General features: G+C 50.0%; 1 protein-coding gene across 1 annotated transcript in view; it reads right to left on the reverse strand.

Annotated features, from left to right (window-relative positions):
- The window catches only part of TLL2 (tolloid like 2), a 148,716-nt gene that overhangs the window by 8,861 nt on the left and 115,675 nt on the right, over positions 1-24,180 (reverse strand). Inside the window, exons 11-19 of the mRNA XM_025396938.1 lie at positions 23,464-23,580; positions 22,195-22,340; positions 21,507-21,702; positions 13,217-13,342; positions 12,319-12,479; positions 10,860-11,040; positions 5,509-5,634; positions 3,231-3,358; positions 122-335 (exon numbers count right to left, since the gene is read on the reverse strand). Of these exons, the coding sequence (XP_025252723.1) occupies positions 122-335; positions 3,231-3,358; positions 5,509-5,634; positions 10,860-11,040; positions 12,319-12,479; positions 13,217-13,342; positions 21,507-21,702; positions 22,195-22,340; positions 23,464-23,580 (1,395 nt within the window). The remainder of the gene's footprint in view (positions 1-121; positions 336-3,230; positions 3,359-5,508; positions 5,635-10,859; positions 11,041-12,318; positions 12,480-13,216; positions 13,343-21,506; positions 21,703-22,194; positions 22,341-23,463; positions 23,581-24,180) is intronic.

The following is a 24,180-nucleotide window of genomic DNA, read 5'->3' on the forward strand; positions in this document are numbered from 1 at the left end:
ACCTTCCTCCCCTAGCCCTCCCCCGGTCAGAATAAAAGGCAGTCCTTGTCCTGCCTTCACCATATCTCTGTCTCCTGTCCAAGTGCTCATCAGCTGGAAGCCAGTATCCCACCCCAGGTACCTGTGCTGTGCACTGCCTGGAAGCCTTTCCTCTGCACTGAGGCATCCGAATAAAACCTGAGAAACATACTGCTGCCCGAAGCCACCATGGGGTCTGGTTTCTTGCTGCCGCAGAAACGGCCCAGGATGGGGGCCAGGCTGTCGGGCCCGTCGTACATTTCCAGGTGGTCATAGGCACATTCCTGGTGCTGCTCGATCTCAAATTCATTGAAGGTCTGGGGACAGAAGAGCAGAAAGTAAGGCAAGGGCCTGACATTCAGCCGGGGTGGGGGCCTCCTCTCCAGTTCTAGGAGAGGAAGGGGCGAGGCAGGGTGGGGAGACTTCCAGTTGGCTGTACAGGGGGTGTGTGGCCATGGTGATGCTTGGGGACATCTGTAGAGAGGGTCTCAACCTCTGCCTTGCTTTTGGTCCAGAAGGCGGCCCTATGAGGTAGTTACATGAGCTACAATGACCACACTGCAGATGAGAGAGCAGGGGTTCAGAGAATTTAAATGCTTGACATTTTGACAGCTATTAAGCGACAGAGCCAGGCTTCCCACAGCCCAAATCTGTCTTCCTTCCATCCCATCACACAGCTTCTCTCTCACTTAGGGCCAAGAGCCAGCAAGGGCTGAGTGCCCACTCTCTGTGTTGGCAACTGTTTTAAATGCTTTACAAGTATCACCTCTTTCAATCTTTACACCCCTGTGATGTGTCTAATCCCCACTTTACAGATGAGGAAAGTGAGGCTCAGAGCTGCCAGATGAGTTGTCCAAGGTCTCACACTGGTAGAGCTGGGCCATGATCTGGCACTCTGGCGTCAGAGACCCTGTTGTTGACCTGTGCACTCTACTGCATGATCCTTCAGTACAAATGACACTGGTGAGGTTGTATGAGGTGCACACTGCTCCGGGCAGCACCCTCATGGTGGCTGACACTCGCTGAGTGTTTATTCCATGCCGAGCATTTATGGGCATTTTCTCACTCACTTCTGGTGATGCTGGGAAGGAAGAGCTATTATTATTTCCAACATGCAGAAGGGGAAAATGAGTCTTAGAGAAGCTGGCAGACCTGCCCAAGCTCATGCAGCTGGAGACAGATGAAGCTGAACTTGACCCCAGCTAGCCTTCTCCAACCCCCACTGCTATCATTCACCAGGTTGTGCTGCCTCATTTCTCCCTGTTCCCCCTAAGGACTGTCCCCTAATGCTGGCCAGGGGCGCCCCACCATTCCAGCCTGCTTTTCAGCCCTGAATGCAGGCTCCTCGGGTGCTGGGTAGGTGGTCGACTGATGGCAGCCCCAGCGTCAAGGGAGATGGGATAAGGTGAGCGGGGATGGTGTCAGATGAAGACCTGGATCAAACGACAGAGCAGGGACACAGGACATTAGCTGGGGCGGGGGGCGGGGGGTGGTGCTCAATTCATCTCTGGCCTGGCAGCACGGAGATGGAGATTGGGAGGGGGAAACAGGACCAGCACGGCAATGCAGGCTTTCAGAAGAATGACTCCCACACACTAACGCACGTGGGCAGAGCTCTCCCGCCTGTGAGATAGGGGGCGCTGGAGCAAAGGTGGTGGGTAGAGACACTGGACAGGGGAGCAGTGGCACCAGGACGGCCCTGCAGTGGAAGGGAGCCTTAAGCTCAGCAGGGAGGGAGCTCCCAGGAGGTCCATGGGGCGCCCTGTCGCCATCCCCAGGCAGCGAACACCACCAGCTTCCTTGAGAAGTATTCAACTCACATTCTACGGTAGCGAAAAGAGCTCAGTCAATATATCCACCATCCGTTTCCCGAGGAAACGCCTTTTGGAAACTACCAAGTGTGGGTATGAGCCTCGAGCAAACGCTTCCCGTTATGCGTTTGCGCGCTCCCAACGCCAGAGGGCGCCTCCCCTGCGGTCCTCGGGGCTCTATGTTGCCATTGCGAACATTTCCCAGCAGATGGCGGTCTTGGAGAAGCAGTGCCTTTCCCTAAGGCGCTCTCCAGTTGATCCTCACTCAGATTCAAGGCTGACCCGTGACAGCCGCTCTTAGCAGAGCAGCAGTTTCCCCACGGGCGGCCCAGCATGTGAGCTGTCCGCTGGGAGCACCCTGTGGTCAGAGGCCCTGTCTTCAGCCCTCGACGCCCTGGGGGCCCATTCGCCTCTTCTGCTCCTCACTCATGGCTCTCACCAATAAACATCCTGCAAGTCCCTGCGCCATAGTCCATTGATCATGGACTTCTCCCTCTCTGTTCTCCTCCATTCTCCCTGAGTTATCCGTCCACCGTTCATAGGGTCAATCCTACTTACCTCTACAGTCAGAAAAACCCATTTAAAAAATGTCCGTCTGCCTGAAGTACAATACATTCTCCAGCTGGCAAAAGGGTTTCTTTATTCTCCAAAATGTGGGAGTCCCTCCCTGGGGGTTGAGAAATGAGACTCCTAGGAGATTCAACTCCCCTTTGAAATAACTGTGCAAACCACACATCATATACGTGAAAAAGACTTTAAATAAAGGCTTGGGGAGGAACTTTTAATTCAGGAGGGAATTTGCATAAAGAACTTAGTCTCCTATTACTAATGGAAAAAAAATTAAGTTGTAGAAAAAATATGAATAGGATTTTATTAGAGGAATTTGAGTAACAAAAACATATATATTTTCCTGTGCACTGACAGTCATGATTGTCCACAGAAAATTTCTGGAAGGATCCATAAGAATGTGTTCAGAGTGGTCATTTCTAGAGTGGAAATGGGGGCTCTGGGGTCTTTTGATTTCTATTTCCAACCTCCTGTACTGATTCATCTTGTTTTTAATCATGAGACTATATTGTCTTGTAAAAAATTTAAAACTGGAAACAAGTGAATCTCAAACAGCACTGCAGATGCGGGTGGTGGATGCCGCCTCCTGCTGGTCCCACTGTGCCCAGGTGTGATCTATAGAGCTTTTGTGTGTGGTTTCTTTTAATCTGCACAACAGCCCGATGAAGTAAGCTTCATTAGTATCCATGTTTTGCAGATAATGAAACTGAGACCTGGAAATGTTGAGTCACCTCCCCCCAGTTACAGAGCTGGGAAGTGGCAGAGCAGAGACTCAAATGCACATTTGCCTGATACCCAAGTCCATGTTCTCAGTAAACTACGAAAATGACTCACGAGTTTCACCCTGTGGCCTGCAGTCGAAGAGATGTTCCAGGTACACTCCCTCCGGCTGGGGTATTTGTCAGGCCAGTTGGGGCTCGCCAGGGTCCCCTCTGCACTGCTGATCTTGTGTGCACAGCCAGCTGGGGGTGGTGGGGGGACACATACAGAGAGAGAAGTCATTCACTATGGACAGCAGGAGAAGGATTCTAGGGGGTTCTCCTCCCCTCTCTCCTGATTGTCTCAGGGTCTTTATCAAATGTGGGGGTGGGGTGTCCTGAATCAGGTGTCTCCTGGCTCAGGGATGTGTTGGTTTACTTGCACTGGCTTTTCTGCCTTCCTGGCTGTGGCTCGGGGGCCAGGCTATCTTTCTATTCCTATCCACATTGCAGTTATCCCTGCAAATATGTTAAAAGCACTGGCAGTGGGGTCGGGTGGACCTCGACCCATCTTGGTTCTGCCATCTGTGGGACTTGGGGCTGTTATGTAAGCTTCAGTGTCCTTATTTGTAAAAGGGTGCCACCCTAGTCGGGGTGATATATGATCAAATGAGATAATGCATGGGAAAGGCTTAGGGCGTGCCAGCCCATGGTGAGTGCTCAGTGCATCTTGGCTAACAGAGGTCTGCTTCATCACTGCACCATCTATCCATAAGCTTCTTTTAGTTTTGCTCAGTGGTTTTATTTGGAGTCTACCAAGTGTGTCCTGGTGACAGTGCTATTTGCCAAGAGTGGTCCCACAACTCGTTCGATGCCTGGCATCTTGGCCAATAACTGGCATTTCTCTTCTTCTGTGTTGGGCACTGTGGACAGCATTTTCCATGCATCCTCTCCTTTAGTCCTTCTCACTTCCCAAATAAGAAAATAGCTTTGGAGAGGGACAGTGCTTTGCTGATAGGGGGCGGAGCTGGGACTCAAACCGGGCCTGGCTGGCTTTAAGGCCAGTGCTACCACTGCTTAGAAAGCACAGCGGACTGTATCACAAACACAGAGGCTCCACCCTGGAGAAGCTGGAGAGGCAGGTGAGGAGGGCCCGGGGGAGGAAGGGGAGGAGGCAGCTTTGAAGACGGTCCAAAGAGATTTGCCTCTGCTCAGTGCTACATCTGCTCTGCAGCCACACAGAGAACAGGCGCCCAGAGGGAGAGTGGCTCGGCTCCTGGGACATTTGCTCAGCTCCTGGGACATTTGCTTTGACACCCCCTGCCCTTGGGGTCAACCCACACAAACGCAGCCACTATTCAGGGGTGGGAACTTGGGAGAGTTGACCTCCCTCCTGTCCTCTCCCACACTGCAGGAGGCAAGCCTGGTCCTAGCCCGGGCCCGCCTCACAGGGGCTTGACTGTTCCTTCCCTGTTCGGTTCTTCCACCAGCCTCCCACCCAGCCCCTCCACCACCTGTGACCATGCCCTAGGGCTGGGCTTGGAGGGTGGCCGCCTCCTCCTGAAGACATGTCAGCGCCTCCTGTAACATTCTAGGCAGATCCCGACCAGACTCTGCGGCACCCAGCCAAATCTCCTAACTCCAGACTGTTTATTCCAGAGATCGGGCTGTGTGTCTTCCACATCTTCCTCCACCCTTGACTTCCTTTGCAGGGCTTCACAGCTGGGGCCAAGGCCTGGAAGCCTGTGTGTTTGTCATAAGTGTTCAAACTCCCTTCACTGGGCAGGGTAAGAACAGAAGGAAGGCTTTTTCCAGAATGACTGGACCGTGGACAGTAAAAGCCACCTGGCCCTGAAGAATTTCCTACAGTGAATGGAGAATGGAGCAAAGCTTTTCAAATCCTATTTTCCTATGGGACCTGCATATGGTAATTAATATATGACAAAGACATAAAAGGCTGATCTTTATTGATGTTTGAGGGCATAATATGTGTCAGAGAGTCTGAAATACTTTGTTTTAATCCTCACAAAAACTTTAAGAAGGAGGTTATGTTTAGACCCTTTTAACCAAAGAAAAAACTGAGGCTCAGATAGGTTAAATTGCTTGCCCGAGGTCACACAGCCAGGGAACGGCAGAGCCAGGATGTAGACCTAGGTATTCAGATTCCAGAGCTTGCAGGCTTAATCATTTGCAAAAATAACTCAGCCTACAGCACCTGAGGCCCCCAGGTGCCCCCTGAAGGAGTGAGATGCCCTGGGGAAAACTTCTCTCCCACAAGGACAGCAGTGGCTGGGCCTCAGCTCAGAAAGTGGAAGAGCTCCTCACCCCAGCCCCTCATTCATGCACATGCTCACAGGGGTTTGGGGTGTGGCGAAGGTCAGCCCACCCCCCAACAACCGGAGGTCCAGCCTCACCCTCTTTGCAGTCATGCCCGTTCTCGTGGAGCCGGTAGCCGTTCCTGCACCTGCACAGGTAGCTCCCAAAGGTGTTGACGCACTCGTGCTGACACCCGCCATTGTCCTTGGCACACTCGTCCTTGTCTGGGGAGATCAATGAACTCTTCTAAGAGGAGACGCCAACTTACGAACGTCCCTCAGGGCTCAGAATCCCACTTAAAAATGGCCTCCTCCAGGAAGCTTCTCTGATTGCTCCCCTTCCCCTCTGACTGTTCCCTCACTGGGGGAGTGAAGCGGGAACATCTTCACCTCAGATTTCTTGCATATCTACTTGTTTCCTTTTCCAAGCACTTGGCCCTGGTATGTGTTGGATTCTCCAAGTACTTTTTCTATGTTCTCTGGCCCTGCTCCCTGCTCAAAACAAGGAGCTCCCTGAAGGACAGGCTAGTATTAATCACAGTAGTAATAAGAATGACAGTAATTCCTACTTACTGAATGTTTACTATGGAATAGGCACAGTCCCAAGCACTCCATGCATTATCTAAGTTAATTCTCATCCAACCTTAGGAGGGAGTTCTCTATCTGTCAGTCTTTATAAGTAAGGAAACTGGCCGGGCGTGGTGGCTCATGCCTGTAATCCCAGCACTTTGGGAGGCCGAGGCGGGTGGAACACCTGAGGTCGGGAGTTCAAGACCAGCCTGGCCAACATGGAGAAACCCTGTCTCTACTAAAAATACAAAAATTAGCCAGGCGTGGTGGCGCAGGCCTGTAATCCCAGCTACTTGGGAGGCTGAAGTAGGAGAATTGCTTGAACCTGGGAGGCGGAGGGTGCGGTGAGCCGAGATCACGCCAGTGCACTCCAGCCTGGGCAACAAGAGCGAAACTCCGTCTCAAAAACAAAACAAAACAAAAACAAGTAAGGAAACTGACTCTGAGAATGGCTAATGTGACCAAGGTCACTCAGTGAGCAAGCATCCTCTATGGCTGACCCCGAGGCCTGGGCTCAAGTGCCACGACTCCACACCGCCCTCTGCACGTGGAGAAGCTGGACACACAGCAGAGGGCCAGCCCTACCCCACCACTTCCAGCTCTTGTGGCCATAGACAGTTCCTGCCCTCTGTGCCTCAGTTGCCTCTCCTGTAAAATGGAGACAGTAATGGTATCCTCACTTCACAGGTTGTTGGGAGGGGCAAATTAATTAAAGCAGCACCCAGCCCACAGTGTTTGCTGCATGATTATTATGTGAGAACTCAGGTGCTGGCCCTTGTTACGCTTGTGGTCCTTGTATGCAGCCCTATCCTAACCCAGATTGTTCCTGCATTTACCGAAGATCAGCCTCCCTCCCCTGCTTCCCTGCCATCACCGGAATGACTTTAGGGGTCAGCCCTGTCTTTGTCCACTCTCTACACCCTCTTGTTCACCATGGTTAATGTCTCCTCGAACACTGTATTTTACCTGCTTATGTCATCAGGACAAGTAAGAGCCCTTGTAAGAATGCAGAAGAGACGCCCGGTGCCATGGCTCACACCTGTAATCCCAGCACTTTGGGAGGCCGAGGCGGACAGATCACCTGAGGTCAGGAGTTCGAGACCAGCCTGACCATGGAGAAACCCCGTCTCTACTAAAAATAGAAAATTAGCTGGGCGTGGTGACACATTCCTGTAATCCCAGCTACTCAGGAGGCTGAGGCAGGAGAATCACTTGAAGCCAGGAGGCAGAGGTTGCAGTGAGCTGAGATCGCGCCATTGCACTCCAGCCTGGGCAACAAGAGCAACACTCTGTCTCAAAAAAAAAAAAAAAAAAAAAAAGAATGCAGAAGAGATGAAGCCGCCCAACACCCAGCACTGACCCACCTCTCTCCCTTCCTTCCTCTGAGTCCTTCTGCAGATGACTCATAGGTCCTCACTCCTGCTCTGACCCTCTCCCCTGTGCTGTGGCTTCCTATTGCAAATGTGGAGCTGCCCTGCTTGTGATGCTCTGCTACATCCTCCGCTGAGGTGGCTCCTGCCCACCCTGCTGCCCTGGTCCTCCAGCTGCCTGGCCTTCCCAGCTCCACACTGCCTGGCATGGCTTGGTCAGATGACAAGTTTAGGCTTCCCCTGCTCAGGAACCTGCAAACAGTCTCCGTTCCTGTTTCATCAGGTCCCTACTCTTCAGCCCAGCGTTTAAGGTCCTTCATGACCTGGCCTTCCCCAACTTGGCCCATCTCATGCCCTTGGCTTCCCAGCATGGGTCAGGGCTCCATGCAGGCCCATCTCATCTCTGTCTCTGTGCTCTGTTGAGACCTTAACCTGTGCTCACACTGCTTCCCCTATTGGGGACCCTGTACTTTCTCTCTAATCATCCTATCTCCACCTCCATGTCTTCCATCCCTTAAAACCTGGCTTAGACCACCCCAAATCCTGCAAAAAGGCTTCACCCACTGCTCCAGGCAACCATGGGCTTCTCTTCTTCAAACATTAGCCTTTGTTGCAGTGGCCCACCCCACAGTGCTCCAGGCTGGGACTCAGCAGGGTGTGTATCCCTGGCCTCCCTAGCTGGCATGTAAGCTTGTCCAGGGTTGGAGGCACTTCCCTGGCAACAGCTCTGAGCCTAGTAGTGTACTGTGCCCACAGCAGACACTCAAAACAAAAAACCTGACTTGCTCAATGAGAGACTGCCAAAAACACCCATGGAGACGGAACTCTGGGTATGTATAAAATCAACAAATAATTTGGTCGTTTCTATGCCAAGCATTAAGACTATAAAGATAACCAAAATACAGTTCCTGCTTGTAAACAGTTCACACTCTAATATGACGTGACATGCAGGACCTGCTATACAATTTACAAGGCTCAGCACAAGATTTGAACTTTGTTTAAACACTATTATGAATTTCTTTTTTTTGAGATGGAGTCTTGCTCTGTTGCCCAGGCTGGAGTGCAGTGGCACAATCTCGACTCATTGCAACTTCTGCCTCCCTGGTTCAAGCGATTCTCCTGCCTCAGCCTCCCAAGTAGCTGGGACTACAGGCGCTCGCCACAACGCCCATCTAATTTTTTGTATTTTTAGTAGAGACAGGGTTTCACCATGTTGGGCAGGATGGTCTCGATCTCTTGACCTCGTGATCCGCCCGCCTCGGCCTCCCAAAGTGCTGGAATTACAGGCGTGAGACACCGTGCCCGGCCATGAATTTCAAGATGATGACAACAGAACCTCAAACCAGTGTGGGCCCTTCTGAGAACAGGCTCTGTGCTATTGCACAGGCCACAGGCCCACGGAGCTGGCCCTGGTGACAAGAGCCCTAATGGAAGGAAGGAGAGAGTGCTGTGGGAACACTGGTGAACGAATAATCAATGTGCTAAGAGGGTGCTATGGCTTGAGTGGGTCCCCCAAAGTTCATGTGTTATAAACTTAATCCCCAATGCAACAGTGTTGAGAGATGAGGCCCTTACATGTGATTAGGTCATGAGAGCTCATTATTGTAGCAGTGGGGTCCTGATAGAGGATGAGTTTGACCCCCTTGCCGCTCTTTCTCACCCATGTGGTGCCTTTCACCCTGTTATGACACAGCAAGAAGGCATTTGTCAGATGTTCCCCCTTGATTTTGAACTTCCCGGCCTCCAGACTCATGAGCCAAATACATTTCTCTTCACTATAAATTACCCAGTTTGTGGTATTCTGTGATAGCAGCATAAAACGGACTAAGAGGAATAAGATGAAGCCAGAGAATGTACAGAAAGTGGCATTGTGGGTCTTCAGGTTGAAGTAGGAGTTTCCTAAGTAGCGAAGGAAGAAGGATATTCCAGAGAGAGGGAAGGCCACAGGCGGGGGGTATGAAGAGAGAATGGGATGGGGGTTTAGGAGTAGAGGGTGATGGCATGGGGGAACAGTGGGGGGATTATTCGTGATCACAGCACAGGGCACCTACAGAGGGAATGTGGCTGGTAGGACAGGTGGGCCAAGACAGTGTCCAGCATCAGATGCTGTACTAAGGAGAATGGGCTTTTTCTATAGCTGCTGTACTGGCCCTGAGGATTCATGGCCTTCAGTTTGAGAAGTAGGGTCCAGTGTGCTACTGTAGTGGGTTTAGTACTGTCTTCCCAAAATTTCTGTTCATGTGTGATATGGTTTAGCTGTGTCCCCACCCAAATCTCATCTTGAATTGTAGCTCCCATAATTCCCACATGTTGTAGGAGGAACCCGCTGGGAGAGAATTGAATCATGGAGGCGGTTTCCCCCATACTGTTCTTGTGGTAGTGAATAAGTCTCACAAGATCTGATGATTTTTTAAGGGGTTTCCCCTTTCACTTGGCTCTCATTCTCTATTGTCTGCAGCCATGTAAGACATGTCTTTGCCTTCTGCCATGATTGTGAGGCCTCCGCAGCCATGTGGAACTATGAGTCCATTAAACCTCTTTTTCTTTTTTTTTTTTTTTTGCCCCAAGATGGAGTCTTGTTCTGTAGCCCAGACTGGAGTGCCGTGGTGCGATCTTGGCTCACTGCAACCTCTGCCTCCTGGGTTCAAGTGATTCTCCTGCCTCAGCTTCCCGAGTAGCTGGGATTACAGGCACACACCACCACCCTCGGCTAATTTTTTTTCTTTTTTTGTATTTTTAGTAGAGACGGGGTTTCACCGTGTTGGCCAGGCTGGTCTAGAACCCCTGACCTCATGATCTGCCTGCCCCGGCCTCCCAAAGTGCTGAGATTACAGGCGTGAGCCACCACGCCCAGCCTAAACTTCTTTTTCTTGATCAATTACCCAGTCTCAGGTATGTTGTGAAAACAGACTAATACAATGTGGAACCTTAGAATGTGATCTTACTTGGAAATAGGGTCTCTGCAGAAGTATTAGTTAAGAATCTTGAGATGAAATCATCTTGGATTTAGGGCTGATCCTAAATGACTGGAATCCTTCTAGGAAAAGGAGGGGACACAGAGACCCAGAGAAGAAGGAAACGCATGTGAAGATGGAGACAGAGATCAGGATGATGTAGCTACAAGGCAAGGAATGCCGAGGACGGCTGGGAGCCACCACAGACGAGGAAGAGGCAGGGAGGAATTCTGCCCTAGAACCTTCCGAGGCAGCATGGCCCTGCAAACCCCTGGATTTTGGAATTCTGGCCCCCAGAACTGCAAGAATAAGATTCTGTTGTGTTAAGCCAACCAGTTTGTGGTAATTTGTTATGGCAGCCCTAAGAAACAACACAGTCACCAGTAGATATATTTTAAAAGCCCTGGATCCAGGCACGCCCCCTCCAAGGCAGCCATACCTGGAAGGCTACAGGAGCAGGCAGAGAGAGAGAGGAGAGGGCCAGGGACCCCAGAGCCTGGAGTCTGCAAAGCCGCCTCACCTGCACTGCATCAGCCTCACCTCCCAACCCACGTACCTGAGAAGAAGTGGGCCCTGAAGCCACGCTTGGAGACGGTGTTGTCGGACTTGAACTCCACACGCATGTTGTTGCTCTGCGAGGTGATGACCTCGGGTGTCTCAGAGCCACAGAACTTGCCGTGCAGCTTGGCATCGGGGGACAGGCCGCTGCGCACCTCCACAAAGTCGTACTTACAGACCTGCAAGGGAGCATGATGGGGAGCTGCCCAGAGTCCCTGTCCCCACCCCAGACCCCCAGCACACTGCTGCACCTGCTTCCTGAGCACCTCACCCTGCCATGTGGGGGGTCCCTTGACTCTTGCTATGCTGGTTATTTGAATGAGCTCCAGAGGGCACAGGGGGACCCCTGGCTCTCCCACTGAGGCTCTGTGGGGGCGCCATCGCCTGGCATGAGAGCACAGGGCTCCCAAACCTGCATCCCCATAACTGTGGCCTTGCTTTAATTTATTGTATGCATTAGGCTTCCACACGAAATTTTGCTTGAAGAAAGGGCCCCACTGCTAGAAGGAGAAGAAAAAGAAGAAGAGCCAGGGAGAAGCAAGAGGAAGAGGAGGAGGAAAAAGCTGCAAACCACCGACAGAATCTGACTCCCTTTTCAGGCAGGGAAACAAGCGCAGAGGGAGAAAGACATTTGTCTGAAGTCACATAGCTCAGCAGTGGTGGAGCTAGGACTAGAATTCATGTTCCCTGCTATAGCAATGATTTTTCTCAAAAAGAACTTCACTGCTAAGGGTCTTATCAATTGCTTTCAAGGATTATTTTTTTCTGCACAATATTCACTTTGGGGTGACACCCTCATGGGCACCATGGCCTCCGTGCATTGGGGTCATCAGCATTGAAGTCTCCTTCCAGTACCCCAAAGGCCTGACTCTCAGGTGAGAGCTACACCAGTACTATTCCCGAGGTGAGACCCCCAGCTCAGCTGGGGTGGGGAGGGGAGTCTCAGGAATGGCTTGTGTGCCCCAGGGTGTCCCTCCAGCCTAAAGTGCAGATGTAAGCATACGTGACTAGCACTCCAGCTGTAGGGCACTGCCTGGACCTCAACTGACTTGATCATCCATGATCATTGGCTGAAAGAGGAAACAGGCTGTCTGTAGCGTCCTTGTCCCTAGCTAATCCTCACCCCCTTTATTTGCCTCAGCCGCACACCAGCTCCCCAGATTCACAGCCCAGTTCTGACACCTCCCACCCCCAATACCTGCCTCCTCCACTCTTGTTCTGATTCTCCTTGGATGTATCAGCGACAAGAGGGCCGGAGGTGCTCTATCTGCAGAGAGCGTGCAGCCGAAACTGCTGGAGAAAACCTTCCCCCAGATTCTGCTAGTGCAGGCCCTGTGACTGTCCAAAGCTCCAGTTCCAACACAAGTCATCTCCCTGCCCTCCCAGCCCCTCACTGGTTTCCAGCTCCAAGTCACCCCTCAATACACTCCCCAATCAATCAGAGCACAGAGACATACGTCATTGCCTTCCAGTTCAAACACTTCAAACTGAAGGGAGATCCGGTACTGAGCGGGGGCCACCACCTGCCAGACACAGTTTTTGTTTGTGGGATACTCCTTCGGCCACCCAGGGCTGGTGATGGTTCCATTCAGCTTGGTAATGAAACCGCCACAGGCCACTGCACGGGGGAAACAGAAACAGGATTTCATTTAGCTTTGGCTCCAAGTGACTGTGATTTCCCACCAGGAGCAATAGAGCCCTGCTGTTCTGTAATAATAATTTTTAAATGTTAGACAATTTGAACTGATTAATTCAGTGTCCTTTGTTCAAAACTATGGTTTCAACTGAATATCTGAAAGAAAAAAATTGGGGATAAATCTTTACTGCTTTTAAAAACAATGAATGCATTTGTGCTTTCCTTTCACCAAGTGACAGAGCTGGGGGCTCCCTATGGCTTGGGCCAAAGGAGAATTAGAAATGTTTGCAGCAAGCTACTCACCATACCAAGCTTGCATGAACAAGCAGATTCATGCACGTGGACAAGGAAGACAGAACACAAGCCAGGTAGAAATAGGATGGATGAAAAGTGCTATTGGTTGAGTCACTGGAGTGCTCACGGTTTTTCTTTGCTTTTGTTTCCTACTTTAATAATCATGTCAATTTCACACAATCATAGAAGAAAATAAACCTCGATTTCAGTCTCTAGGGCAGGGTATATGTAATTTGGGCAGTTTTCTGACAGTTGTGACAGCTGTCAGGCTGTTTCTCCTTCTGGGAAGTAGGTGGGTCTTCCACCATGTCTGCCCATTGCCCATTGTTCCTACACAGCCAGCCGGTTGCCCCATCTCTGCCCCAGTTCCTCAAAGACTTGTCCCATATCCCCTCTCATTCCAGCTTGGCAGGTCCCACACCAACCTTCACACATCTTCTTATCAGCGGCCAGCTCGTAGCCAGGGTCACAGGCACACTTGTAGCTGCCCAGTGTGTTCACACAGCGATGCTCGCACCCTCCGTGATCTGGCCAGGAACACTCATCCACCTCTGGTGGGAAGGAAGGCGACTCCAGTTACATCGTCATGAAGCCTCCTGGCTGTTCCCAACCCTTCCGCATCCCAGTTTCACCAGCAAGTGTCCTCTAAGAAACAGGAGCCACTCCTGGTGACCACCTCCCAAAGAGTGCTATGTCCACCTCTGAAAACCAGGCAGCAGGGACAGTGAAGGCAGGACACTGACAACACAAGCAGGAACCTTGTTAGCCGGGGTGGGCTCTGCCAAGAGGAGGTCAGGCCTGGAGAAGTGAATTCTTTGAGGTGTTCTGTCATCGGTCATTTGAGACTTCAAAACATTTCACAAAGTTCCATGCCAAAGACTTCATCCATTTTAAAGCCATGGAATTGAGGACTTCCTCTACCCCCATAAATATGCAACTTCTCAGAGACATTAAATAAAGGGTGAAGACAAAGAACACGTTGCTAGATGAAGATGTGTCAGTATTCTCTAGACATTAGAGACAGAATGTGTTATTTAGCAGTTTTAGAAATACTCGTAAGAGAGGTATGCACAGGGAGATATTCAAGGTTACAGAAAACACGGGCTCTTAGGTTAGCCAAAGCTGCCAGGAAAACCTGCAGGAAGAGGCCATAATGAGGCTGAGTTAGCAGGTGCTTTGGATGGGATTTGGCACCAAGTGCCTAGTGATGCGTTTGGGGCGACTAAGTAACAGCACATAGCATGCCATTGTTCCGGTTCAGAGGGAGAACCTGGAAGTCATTAGAGATGCTCCCCAGACACATTAACCCACGTGCCACTGAAGAAAAGAAAAACCAAAACAAATATTAGAAATAAAAGGAAAAATATGATTATCTGTTGCCAGCCATAGTACATCTAGCCCTGAAAGACAGCATGTGGGATGTGGCCTAGCAGAGCTAGAGAGGAGTCTAGTGAAGGGACGACTAAACACTGAGACATCTTTTTCAAAAACGTTGAACCTAGGAAGAAGAAAGGATGTGGGGAGAAGCGGGAAGGAGAGTTCTGGTCCACAGCACCACGGAAGGTAGGAACACAGTAAGTATAAAGTTGTTGGCCAGATACGGTGGCTCACGCCTGTAATCACAGTACTTTGGGAGGCTGAAGTGGGTGGATCACAAGGTCACAAGTTTGAGACCAGCCTGGCCAATATGGTGAAACCTTGTCTCTACTAAAAATACAAAATTAGCTGGGCGTGGTGGCGCATGCCTGTAATCCCAGTTACTCGGGAAGTTGAGGCAGGAGAATAGCTTGAACCCGGGAGGTGGAAGGTGCAGTGAGTTGAGATTGCGCCATTGCACTCCAGCGTGGGCGACGGAACAAGACTCTGTCTCAACAACAACAAAAAAAGTTGTTCACCAAATCTTGAAATAACTCATTATACACAAACTAAAAGAAATTAAGAGCATCTATGAGTTGGTAAAGACCTGGAAAGATACCCAGTCTTGCCCTCTCAGGCAGGAATCTTTTCAATAATGTTCTGGAGAGAGAGCTCTTCAGACCCTGCTTGAAAACTCCCAGAGACAGGACTCTCACCACTTTTCAAAGATATTTATTGGGTTAAAAGTCTCACTCCTTACAACTTCCAATCCACTGGTCCTCAGAAAACACAAACCCTCCAATCACCCAGCTTCCCTCTACCCTGCCTTTTTCCAACTCAAATATACCCCTTTCCTTCCAATCTTCTTTGTCTGTGATGCATAGACTCTTCACCAACCTGGCTGCACTTCCTGAGTAAAGGAGTGTTTGTAAATATCCCATCATTTCACATAGTGGACAGTGAACTTAGGTAACTCTAATGGTGATGTATTCTTGGGCTCAATAAAAGCTTATATAAATTAATTGCTTATTAGGGGAGATTGGGTTTAGAGAGACAATCCAGGCAGGGAGTTGAAGTTGCCCATCGCCTCAAATAAATGTAAGTCTTAAGTATGCTAAAATAGTAACAAGTGTGCAGTTACTTTTTTTTTTTTATCACCTTACCATATTGAAAGTACTTTCGTAGACATTTGCTAAAAAGTATAGAAAGAAGAAAATAGTTGACAAAAAGTAGTGGAAAGAGTCCAGGCTTTAAAGTGAATCAGACCTAGGGTGGATCCTCCAGCAGATCTTCCTCCAATAAATGGGATGACTGCTTGTGATTTAGCCTCACTGAGGCTCCCTCCTGCTTTAAAGTGAGAATGATAATATTTACTTTTAGGGTTGTGACGACGAAAATGATGCATGTGAAGTACCCAGCATACAGACCATCAACACACAGAAGCCATCATGATAGACAGCAGCAGAGTTGCCTTCAAATTTCCAGCGAGTAGACAGACACAGTGATGGGGCAGTGAAAAGATAAGGTTATCTGGGCATACTTGGACCAGGTGGGAGTGGAGCAGTGCAGGCCTGAGGAGGGAAGGGAGACAAGGCAAGAACAGAAAGAAGGAAAATGCTTCAAGGATGGGCCAGTGGAGGAAGATGGATGGGCAGGAGGGCAGCACAGCAGAACTCAAGACACTGGCTGGGGGACCTTGTGAGGAGGCAGAAGGAAACCAAGGAAAGATCCCATTGGGAGAGACAGATAGACAAAGGACCAAGGCCGGGGGCAGAAGGAAACTGAGGAAAGAGCCCATCGGGAGAGACAGATAGAAAAAGGACCAAGGCTAGGGGCAGAAGGAGACTCTGATATCAGAAGACGCTGTGGTTGTGGGCAGGACACATAGGCAAGAGGGGCACAGAGGAGCAAGTGTCTTGGCGCCATCTTAGCCAGGTGAAAGGAGAGAGCCCAGTGGATGGACTTGGGCCAAAAGCAAAGAAAATGTAATTCCTCCAGAGACTAGAAGGTAAGGTGCTTGGCCTTGGGAGGTAGATGAAAGGCATGCTTTTACACCTGAGCTCTCTCTAGCAAGAGGCATGAGATGTTTGGCCAGTTGCAGCCCTGCTTCAGCCTGGCTGGATGGCACAGAGATGCATGGGGCCTCCCACTGTGGTAAAGCAGCACCTGCTCCAAGCCCACAGGCTCGTGCTTGCTCTGGGCTGCAGAGGCAAAGGCCAAGGCCAAGCCTCCCAGAAAAATCTGGGAGAGCGTGGGAGTAGAAGAGACTGGAAGCAGGGCTCAACTTAGCATAGCAGGAGCTCTGGAGTCTTCTCATGGTCCAGGTGGAATTAGTGAAAGAAGGAAGTAGTTAGATGATGAGATGGCTCAGGCAGGATCCCAAAAATTGTTTCAGGGAAAGTTAAGGAAAGGGAAGGCAGAGCACATTCTTAGGCTTTTAAAGAAATCCCTTGAAGGAAGCCAGTCCCCTTACGAAGCCCTTCATGGTGACCTATCAGCACTGGGATAGGGGATGGAGGGATCAAGGTGGGAATCCTTTAATTCTTTATGTGGGGGCATAGGACCAAAATGGCCCTGCCATCCCTTGAGCGCTGCTGCCTTCTCCCAAAAAACCCAGAATTGTAAGGTGCTCTGCTTGCTGCCGGCCAGTAGGCTCTGAGAGGGGCTGCCACCTGGCACCAGAAGGGGGTGCAGAGGCCAACTGGCACCCTGGCCAGCGTCAGGTGCCAGCTGGGCCCTGGGCAGAACGCCTGCCAACTGGCACCAAGGCAAGAGCTTCTTTGGCTTGCTCCAGCTCTTCTGCTGGACCTTTGAGCTCCTCTCCCAGCTTCTTTCACTGAAGAAGTTCTGATACATGTGCTAGGAACTTTGTGTTCACAGGACATCTGACTGATGGACTTGCTGGGAAAAGGCTGGGCTGGGGAAGCTGGCTGGGCATAGTCTCCTGACCTTCGCGGTCTGATACGGCAGCCCCCAGCCACACATGGCTACTGAGCACCTGAAATGCAGCTGGTCCAAGTGGAGATGTGCCATGAGCATAAAACACATGCTGGATTTCCAAGGCTTAGTATGAAAAACATAAGATCTCTCATTAACACTGCGTATATTGATTACATATTAAAATGATATTATTTTGTACCTTAGAGTAAATAAAAATATCATTGAAATTAATGTCACTGGTTTCTACTTTCTTGTAAGGCAGCTGCCAGCAAATTCAAGGGCACCTATGTGGCTCCTGGTTGTGCCTCACATCCCATTTCTGTTGGACAGTGTTGCACAAAGCTGTGGTCTCTCACCCACTCTTCTTCCGGAGAGCCTTGCAAAGGAGGCAGAGCAGGCAGCAGGATGCCCACTCCACCAACAGGGCAATGGAGCCCATTCATTCATTGATCTATCCATTCTTTCATTGCTTACTAGGTATTTACTGAGCCTACTGTGTGCCAAGCACTGGGACCACAGTGAGGAGCAAAGCAGGTATGAGCTGTCGCAGAAAGGAAAGCTGATCTGCAAAAGAGTGGCTAGCTAGCAGGCAACAAGGGACCAGCACTCCAAACTCCACTTGCCACGTCCAGAGCCCTTTTGCCTACACCCCTGTGGTATTGGGAAGGTGGAAAGGTGATCAGTGTCAGAATCGAATCACAAACACTAAGGAAAAATTCCACCCCCTTCACATTCCTTCCCTGTGGCTTTCAGGTCTCCTTATTGGAAAGAGAGTGGACTGTGGAATCCTACAGATCTAGATTCCAGTTCCAGCCCAGCCATGTTAGGAATTCAGCTTCCTCAACTGGAAAACGGAGGCAGTAATAATTCCTACCAGGGGACTGTAATGAAGAAAAGCGAGATAACCTAGATGTCCTTTCCCTGATTTAATAGGTCTAGATGAGGTTTCTGTTAATCCTGATTCCTACTTTAAGATTCATGGTCAAGGTCAATGGTGTATATTTCTTCTTTTCTAAATGTTGTTCTCTGCAGTTGTCTTTACCATAAAAAAGTCAAGCTGAGTCTGTGCACTAAGTTACTTTGGGTGGGCCTCAATCCACACTTTGACAGGCATCTGAAAAGATGTTTGCAAATTGAAATGCCCTCCAAGTAGGACACTGGGTAACCTGGGCCCCGTGGCAGACTGAGTCTCACAGCCTCCACCGAGGTCCACACCCACACGGCAACGTCATCGCGCATTTGCTGCTGATCTCCTTCACCACCTTGAGCACTTGAGGACAACCATTGTGTGCTTTCCTTGGCGTCTCCAGCCCCAGCACCAACACATTAACTGATGAATGTTGAATGCACGCTAGATGGGGAGGAGGGAGAAGGTGGCATCTTCTAACCAGCAGATGGAGCCGGCTATCATGGTTACTTGAGCAGGTCCAGGCACTTCCTCCGTCTCTTACAAACCAGTTTAGCATCAGAGAAATACCTTCCATTGCCCTGACTGGCATCTCCAGCAAGTTTTCCATAAAAAAATCAGGAGGTCCAGTTAAATTTGACTTTCAGATAAACCATCAATCACTTCTCAGCACAGTATGTGATCTTTGGGACATATACTGAAAAAAAAAAAAAAAAATCATTCTTTATCTAAAATTCAAATGTAACTGGGCATCCTGCTTTTTTTTTTTTTTTTTTTTTTTTTTTTTTTTTTTTTTTAAATTTCCTAAGGCTGACAAGCCTAATCTCCAGCTTTAGCTGGTACTCTCAAAACTGTGCATTGCTGACCACCAGCAGCATCAGCAATGAGGTGTGGATGGTCAGTAGTTACCAGTTACCCCCTGGAATGGAGTTCCAGCACCCAACTTATAGAACCTGGGGTGGAAGTCAGGGGAAGAGAAGGCCAAGAGGACTAGAATAAATAGAATTAGAATGACAATCTCATAATCATTCATGACATGTGGTAGGCAGAATAAGGCCTTCCAAAGCTGTCTACAGCTTGGCCTCTGCAACCTGTGAATCTGTTACCTTAATGTAAGATTCTGCAAGTGTGGTTAAATTAAGGATCTTAATTAGGTGAAAGAAGGACTCTGCCAGTGTGGTTAAATGAAGGATCTTGGAGACGAGGAGATTCTCCTGGAGCATCTGGGTGGGCCCAATGTCCACACCAGGTCCGTGTAAGGGAAAGAGGTAGAAGGAAGATAGGGTCAGAAGGAGGAGATGTGCGGACAGGAGCAGAGATCTGAGATGCAGCAGAGAGAACGTGGCATGAGAATGACACACTGGCCATTTCTGTCTGGCTTTGACTGTGGAAGAGGACCATGAGCCAAGGAATTCAGGCAGCTCCTAGAAGCTGGAAAAGGCAAGGAAATAGATTCTCCCTTAGAGCCTCAAGAAGGAATGCAGCCCTGTCATCCCCTTGATTTTATCCCAGTGAGACCCATGTTAGACTTCTGACCTCCACAACTGTAGGATAATAAGTGTGCGTTGTTTCAAGCCACCAAGCCTGTGGTAAATTGCTGCAGCTGGAATAGGAAACCAGTCCATCACAATAGCAAGAAGAAATTGTCGCATCGGCTTTTTCAGAGAGAATAACCACCTCAAAGATTCCTTCCTTAGCAAAGACAATTAATGGGACTAAATATTACACTGGGTGTATTCACTTGCACTATTCCATTTTCTTCTGATGACAACCTTGCAATCATCTGGCAGCATTGTCTCTCCAGGTAGAGAGACTGGAGCTTGTGCAACAGAAGCTATGCAACTGGAGAAATCATGCAACTTGCTTGAGGCCACCCAGCCGGTTTCACTGCGGCCAAGTCAGACAGAGGTTGCCCCAGGCTGGGAGACACCAGGCATGTGCAGGCTGGGCCAGGGAGGGGTGGGGGCTGTGAATTTCCAGGCATCTCAACCAAGGCTGTCATATCTTCCCTGTGCAATCACAAGCTGACCTGCTTTCAAAATACACTTGCCATGGTCTGGCTTTTTTTTTGTTTGTTTTGGCTTGAGAAAGAAGCAACTCAAGTTTTGTCTCCAATCCTTCAGCGCCAACATGATTCTTCCTCTGCTACTGTTTGGGTTTTGCTCTTCCCCGATGCTTCAAAATAGGAAAAAATGACAGCCCCACCCCTTGTTTGTCACTTGCCAGCTTTTAAAGTGCCTCCACAGCCATCCTTTCTTTGGGGCTTCACAATAATTGCTTAGGTACAATGGGCAGATGTCCTTTCTATTTCACAGAGAGGAAAACTGAGGCTTCAGTAAGGACGAATGGCTGCCTGCTCTGGGTGACACTGCAGAAGTGGGTTCTTCTGACACCCAGGCTGTTAACGTAGAACCTGGGAGGTCTAAGATGGGGCAGAAAGGGAGAAGGGGAGCAAGGGAGGGACTGGGATTTCTGTGCTGGCTCAGCCAGGAGTCCTAGGAGAAGGGGGGAGAGGAGAAAGCAGCCTCTGGGCAAGCACAAGTGGTGGGGAGGCTGGGGAAGTGGGGTCACTTCTTAAGGGGCAACAGCAGCAGAGGACCGAATGTCTCTACTCACGGGCTGCTGCTGTGCTCCTGGGCGCCCAGGCCCAATGCAGCGGGGAGCAGCCATGCTTCCCTGTTAGGGTGTGGTCTTCAGGGCTTTCAGGGGCCTCACGGCAGAGAATGAGGACCTGCCCATTCAAAGGAGGCTTGGAAGCTGGCTCTTCCGGGGCCAGGAAAGCTGGGTCTGCTCGTGCCATTCTGGGCCTGTTTCCATCAGGACCCTACAGAGCAGCAGGTCCCCAGGGCAACATGGAAATTTGTTCCCAGAGTGCCACCCCTTATTCTCCTCCCGACCCCCATCATGTGGGGGTAAGCATGTAGTCTGGGGGCACTGACGCTCCAGGAGCTGAACACCTGGGTTGCCTCTCTGGCCCACATCAAGGAACAGTGGCAATGTTGTAGAAAGAGTTTGAACTTAGGAATTAGGCCAACTGAATTAGATCCCTGATCTGCCACTTAACTACCTGCATGATCCTGAGAAGCCCTTCCCAGCCCTGATCCAAACCTAACTCACAGGGTTATTTGGGGAATTAAATGACATTATGTAAGTTAAGTACCTTACACAGTTCTTGGTACACAGTAGGTGATCAATTAATGATAGCTGCTATCCAAATATTTGCTGTTATTCCATACTCAGTTTCACTACCATGTAGTTTGCCCTTGTAAACTTACTAGACCTAATTTCCAAGTATAGAACTTTCTATCGTGTGGAAGCCAAGGCTGAGCCTGCTCCTGATCAGTTGGGAACTCTGCTGGGGGCCCACACCCAGCTCTGAAATGTGTCGCTGCCTTTTCTCTGCAGGGAGGCTTGTTTGGTGGTAAGCTTCCATATGGTTTTGTGTGTCTTAAGCCAGAGGGAGCAATGTTTCTTCTTGTGCCTAAAAGTGGGAACAAACTGCTAATTCATACCCTTGAAAAAATTGGCCGCAAAGCCCGCTTTATTGATAGAGCCATCGGACACAAACTTCATCCACAGTCTGTTGGAGCTCGATTTCACATCCTCCGGCTTCTCATAGCCACAAAAGTGGCCGATCAAGGCACTCTCTTCCGTGGGGCCATCCCGGATTTCCAGGTAGTCGTATGCACAGCTGTCGTGCCTTTCAATCTAAAGGAAGAAACAGAGACAAGGTGGATGGCAGATGGTTCCACTTTCAGGTTTTTGATTTAAGAAGAGAACCCAAATATCACTCTCAAAATCTAACCAAGAGGCGGAAGGACCCAAGTGTGTCCCAGGTCTCTCCATGCTGCTTCCTAGTTCGCGCCTTACTTGCAGAAGTCAAGGGTGAATCAAGCTGAGAAAAGTCTAAGAGGATAAACAGAGAAGAACAATTCTACCAAACTTCCCTGGATCCCATCCTGAATTTTCACTTTGATTATTATTCTCAATCTCTCTTACTGCCCTCAGAAAGGTGGCGAACCCCGTTTCAAAAGCCTGCATAGATGTTGATGTCAGATGTCCGGGCACAATTCACCATGGGCTTGAGAATGGCCTCTTAGGTTCCCGTTTTTAACCAAAAATGAACACCCATCTTTACAGAGTGGAGAGTGTCTAGCAAAAGTTGCGTTTCCTTGGGAAGCCGGTCTGAGCAGCACTCACCTCAAAAGCTTGGAAGGTAAGTCCCACGTGGAACCCCTCCGAAACCGTAATCCTCCAGACACATTCCTTGGAAGGTCTGTAGTCATCCGGATAGTTGGGAGATTGAATCTGACCGGCATCTTTGTTAATGTCTCCCCCGCAGGTAGCTTTAGAAAGAGACAGCAGGAGAGGAAGACGGGGGGCCTTGGTCAGTCAGATCTTAGGAAGGAAGGTGGCGGGAGCCGCTTGCCACCACTAGGTGGCTCCACTCGCCAACATTTTCATCTCCACCCCACAAACACGGTGCCTCCAGAAAGGCACGATTGCATTTGTCTTTAACTCTGATTTTTTTTTTCATATAAAGAAAAAACCACGTAAAGCAGTGGTTCTCTACCTTCGCTGTGCATCAAAATCGCCCGGGGGAGTTTGCAAACTGTGGAAGCTGGGGCCACACCCACCAGAGGTTCTGATTCCAGTGGGTGTGGGGGAGCCCTGCGGAGCCGCGAAGTTCTCCAGGTGATTCAAGGTAGAGGGTACAGGATCGCTGGTAGGAAGGGACCCGTGCGCACACACGTGCGTATACATGCACATTACTTATTTCACAAAGACAAAACTTTGGCCTCTCTAAAATTGTAATAATTTAAGGCCAAAGGACCCTTGGTAGTTTTCTCGTAGTTTCCCTTTTTTTTTTTTTTTTTTTTTTTTGGCAGAGGGTACGGTGGGGTGGGGAGTGAGCCAGAGAAGCTCAAGACATAGAAGAAATAGAAGCAGCATCGCCTGGTGGCAGCTGCCTAGAGCCCAGACCTATTGATTCCTTCTACCAGTCACCAGGGTGGCCTCAGAGGCCCTTCTAAGAAACGCAGTTGGAAATTCCTTGATGTTGCCCAAAGCCTTCTTTTCACAAAGGAAACAAACAGAGGCCCAGCGAGATCAGATTCTTTGCTTAGGCTCACACAGCAATTCAGAGGCTGCTATCATTTCCACAGGGTTCTAGATCCCCCCAATACCATCCTGTATGGGGGAAGCCGATTCCTCAGCTGGCCTGGAATGAGGGTTGAGCGGGATGGCGTCAGGAGGATGGCACCACTTCTGAAGTGGGCACAGCTGGCCTCTGCTTCCAGAATGTTGCCAGAGGGGCTGTGGAATCCTCAGCTTGCCCCCTGCGGTGGCTGCCCCCACCCCCGTGGCTCTGGCTTGGAGTGCCGTGGGCTGGGAGAGGGACAGTGGGCTGCCTGGGAAGGACAGAGCTTATGAGGGTCCACCGAGCGGCTGCTTTCACCACGCACAAACCTTCGTACACTGCAAAGAAACCCTTGCCCAAGATGTTGCTGCTGCTGCGAAACTCCACCCAGAGCCGGCTGTCTGTGGAGACGAGGGGCTCCGGGACCTTATCGCCGCAAAACCTGCCTGGAAAATGGAAAAAGAAGCAGTTAGGAGACCTGGGGACAGTAAGAAGGCACTGGCTTCAGGCTAGGAGGAAGCCGAGGTTCTTCACACGTGGTTTGAAGTGAGCAATAACCCTGGCTGGGATAACTTATCCTGTAGCACACACAGGATCAAAAGATGGGATTGGAAGAGTCACACAACAATGCGTGACTTAATTCTTATTCAGGATGACTTCAGGGGAATTCCAGATTCCCATCAAGGTATCCAGAGAAGAGCCAAGGCAGCCTCTCCCCTGCCGAGTGGGTGTTGCTGAGGCTCTGAAGGTGTGGCAGGGGAAGAATGGTGAGATAGTAGCGCAGATTTCCTTTCCTGGTATTTCCTGTTGCATGTATGCCCTTCCCTTCTGGGGGCATTAGACATTCTGCTTTCCTTGCCTTGGGAAGGGATGCCAGGGAATACACAGTAAAGAAATAAAACCATCTTGGCATTTACATTTCACAAGCCTAGTTGCAATAGCAAAGATCTGGAAGGATGCACCATATTTTCCCCCATCCTGGTAGCCGTAGGAGGGTTCCTAGGATTGAGGAGTGAGAGGACTAGCGGGACAGCACCAGGGAGCCC

The sequence above is a fragment of the Theropithecus gelada genome, chromosome 9, assembly GCF_003255815.1.
Source record: "Theropithecus gelada isolate Dixy chromosome 9, Tgel_1.0, whole genome shotgun sequence".
Classification (NCBI taxonomy): domain Eukaryota; kingdom Metazoa; phylum Chordata; class Mammalia; order Primates; family Cercopithecidae; genus Theropithecus; species Theropithecus gelada.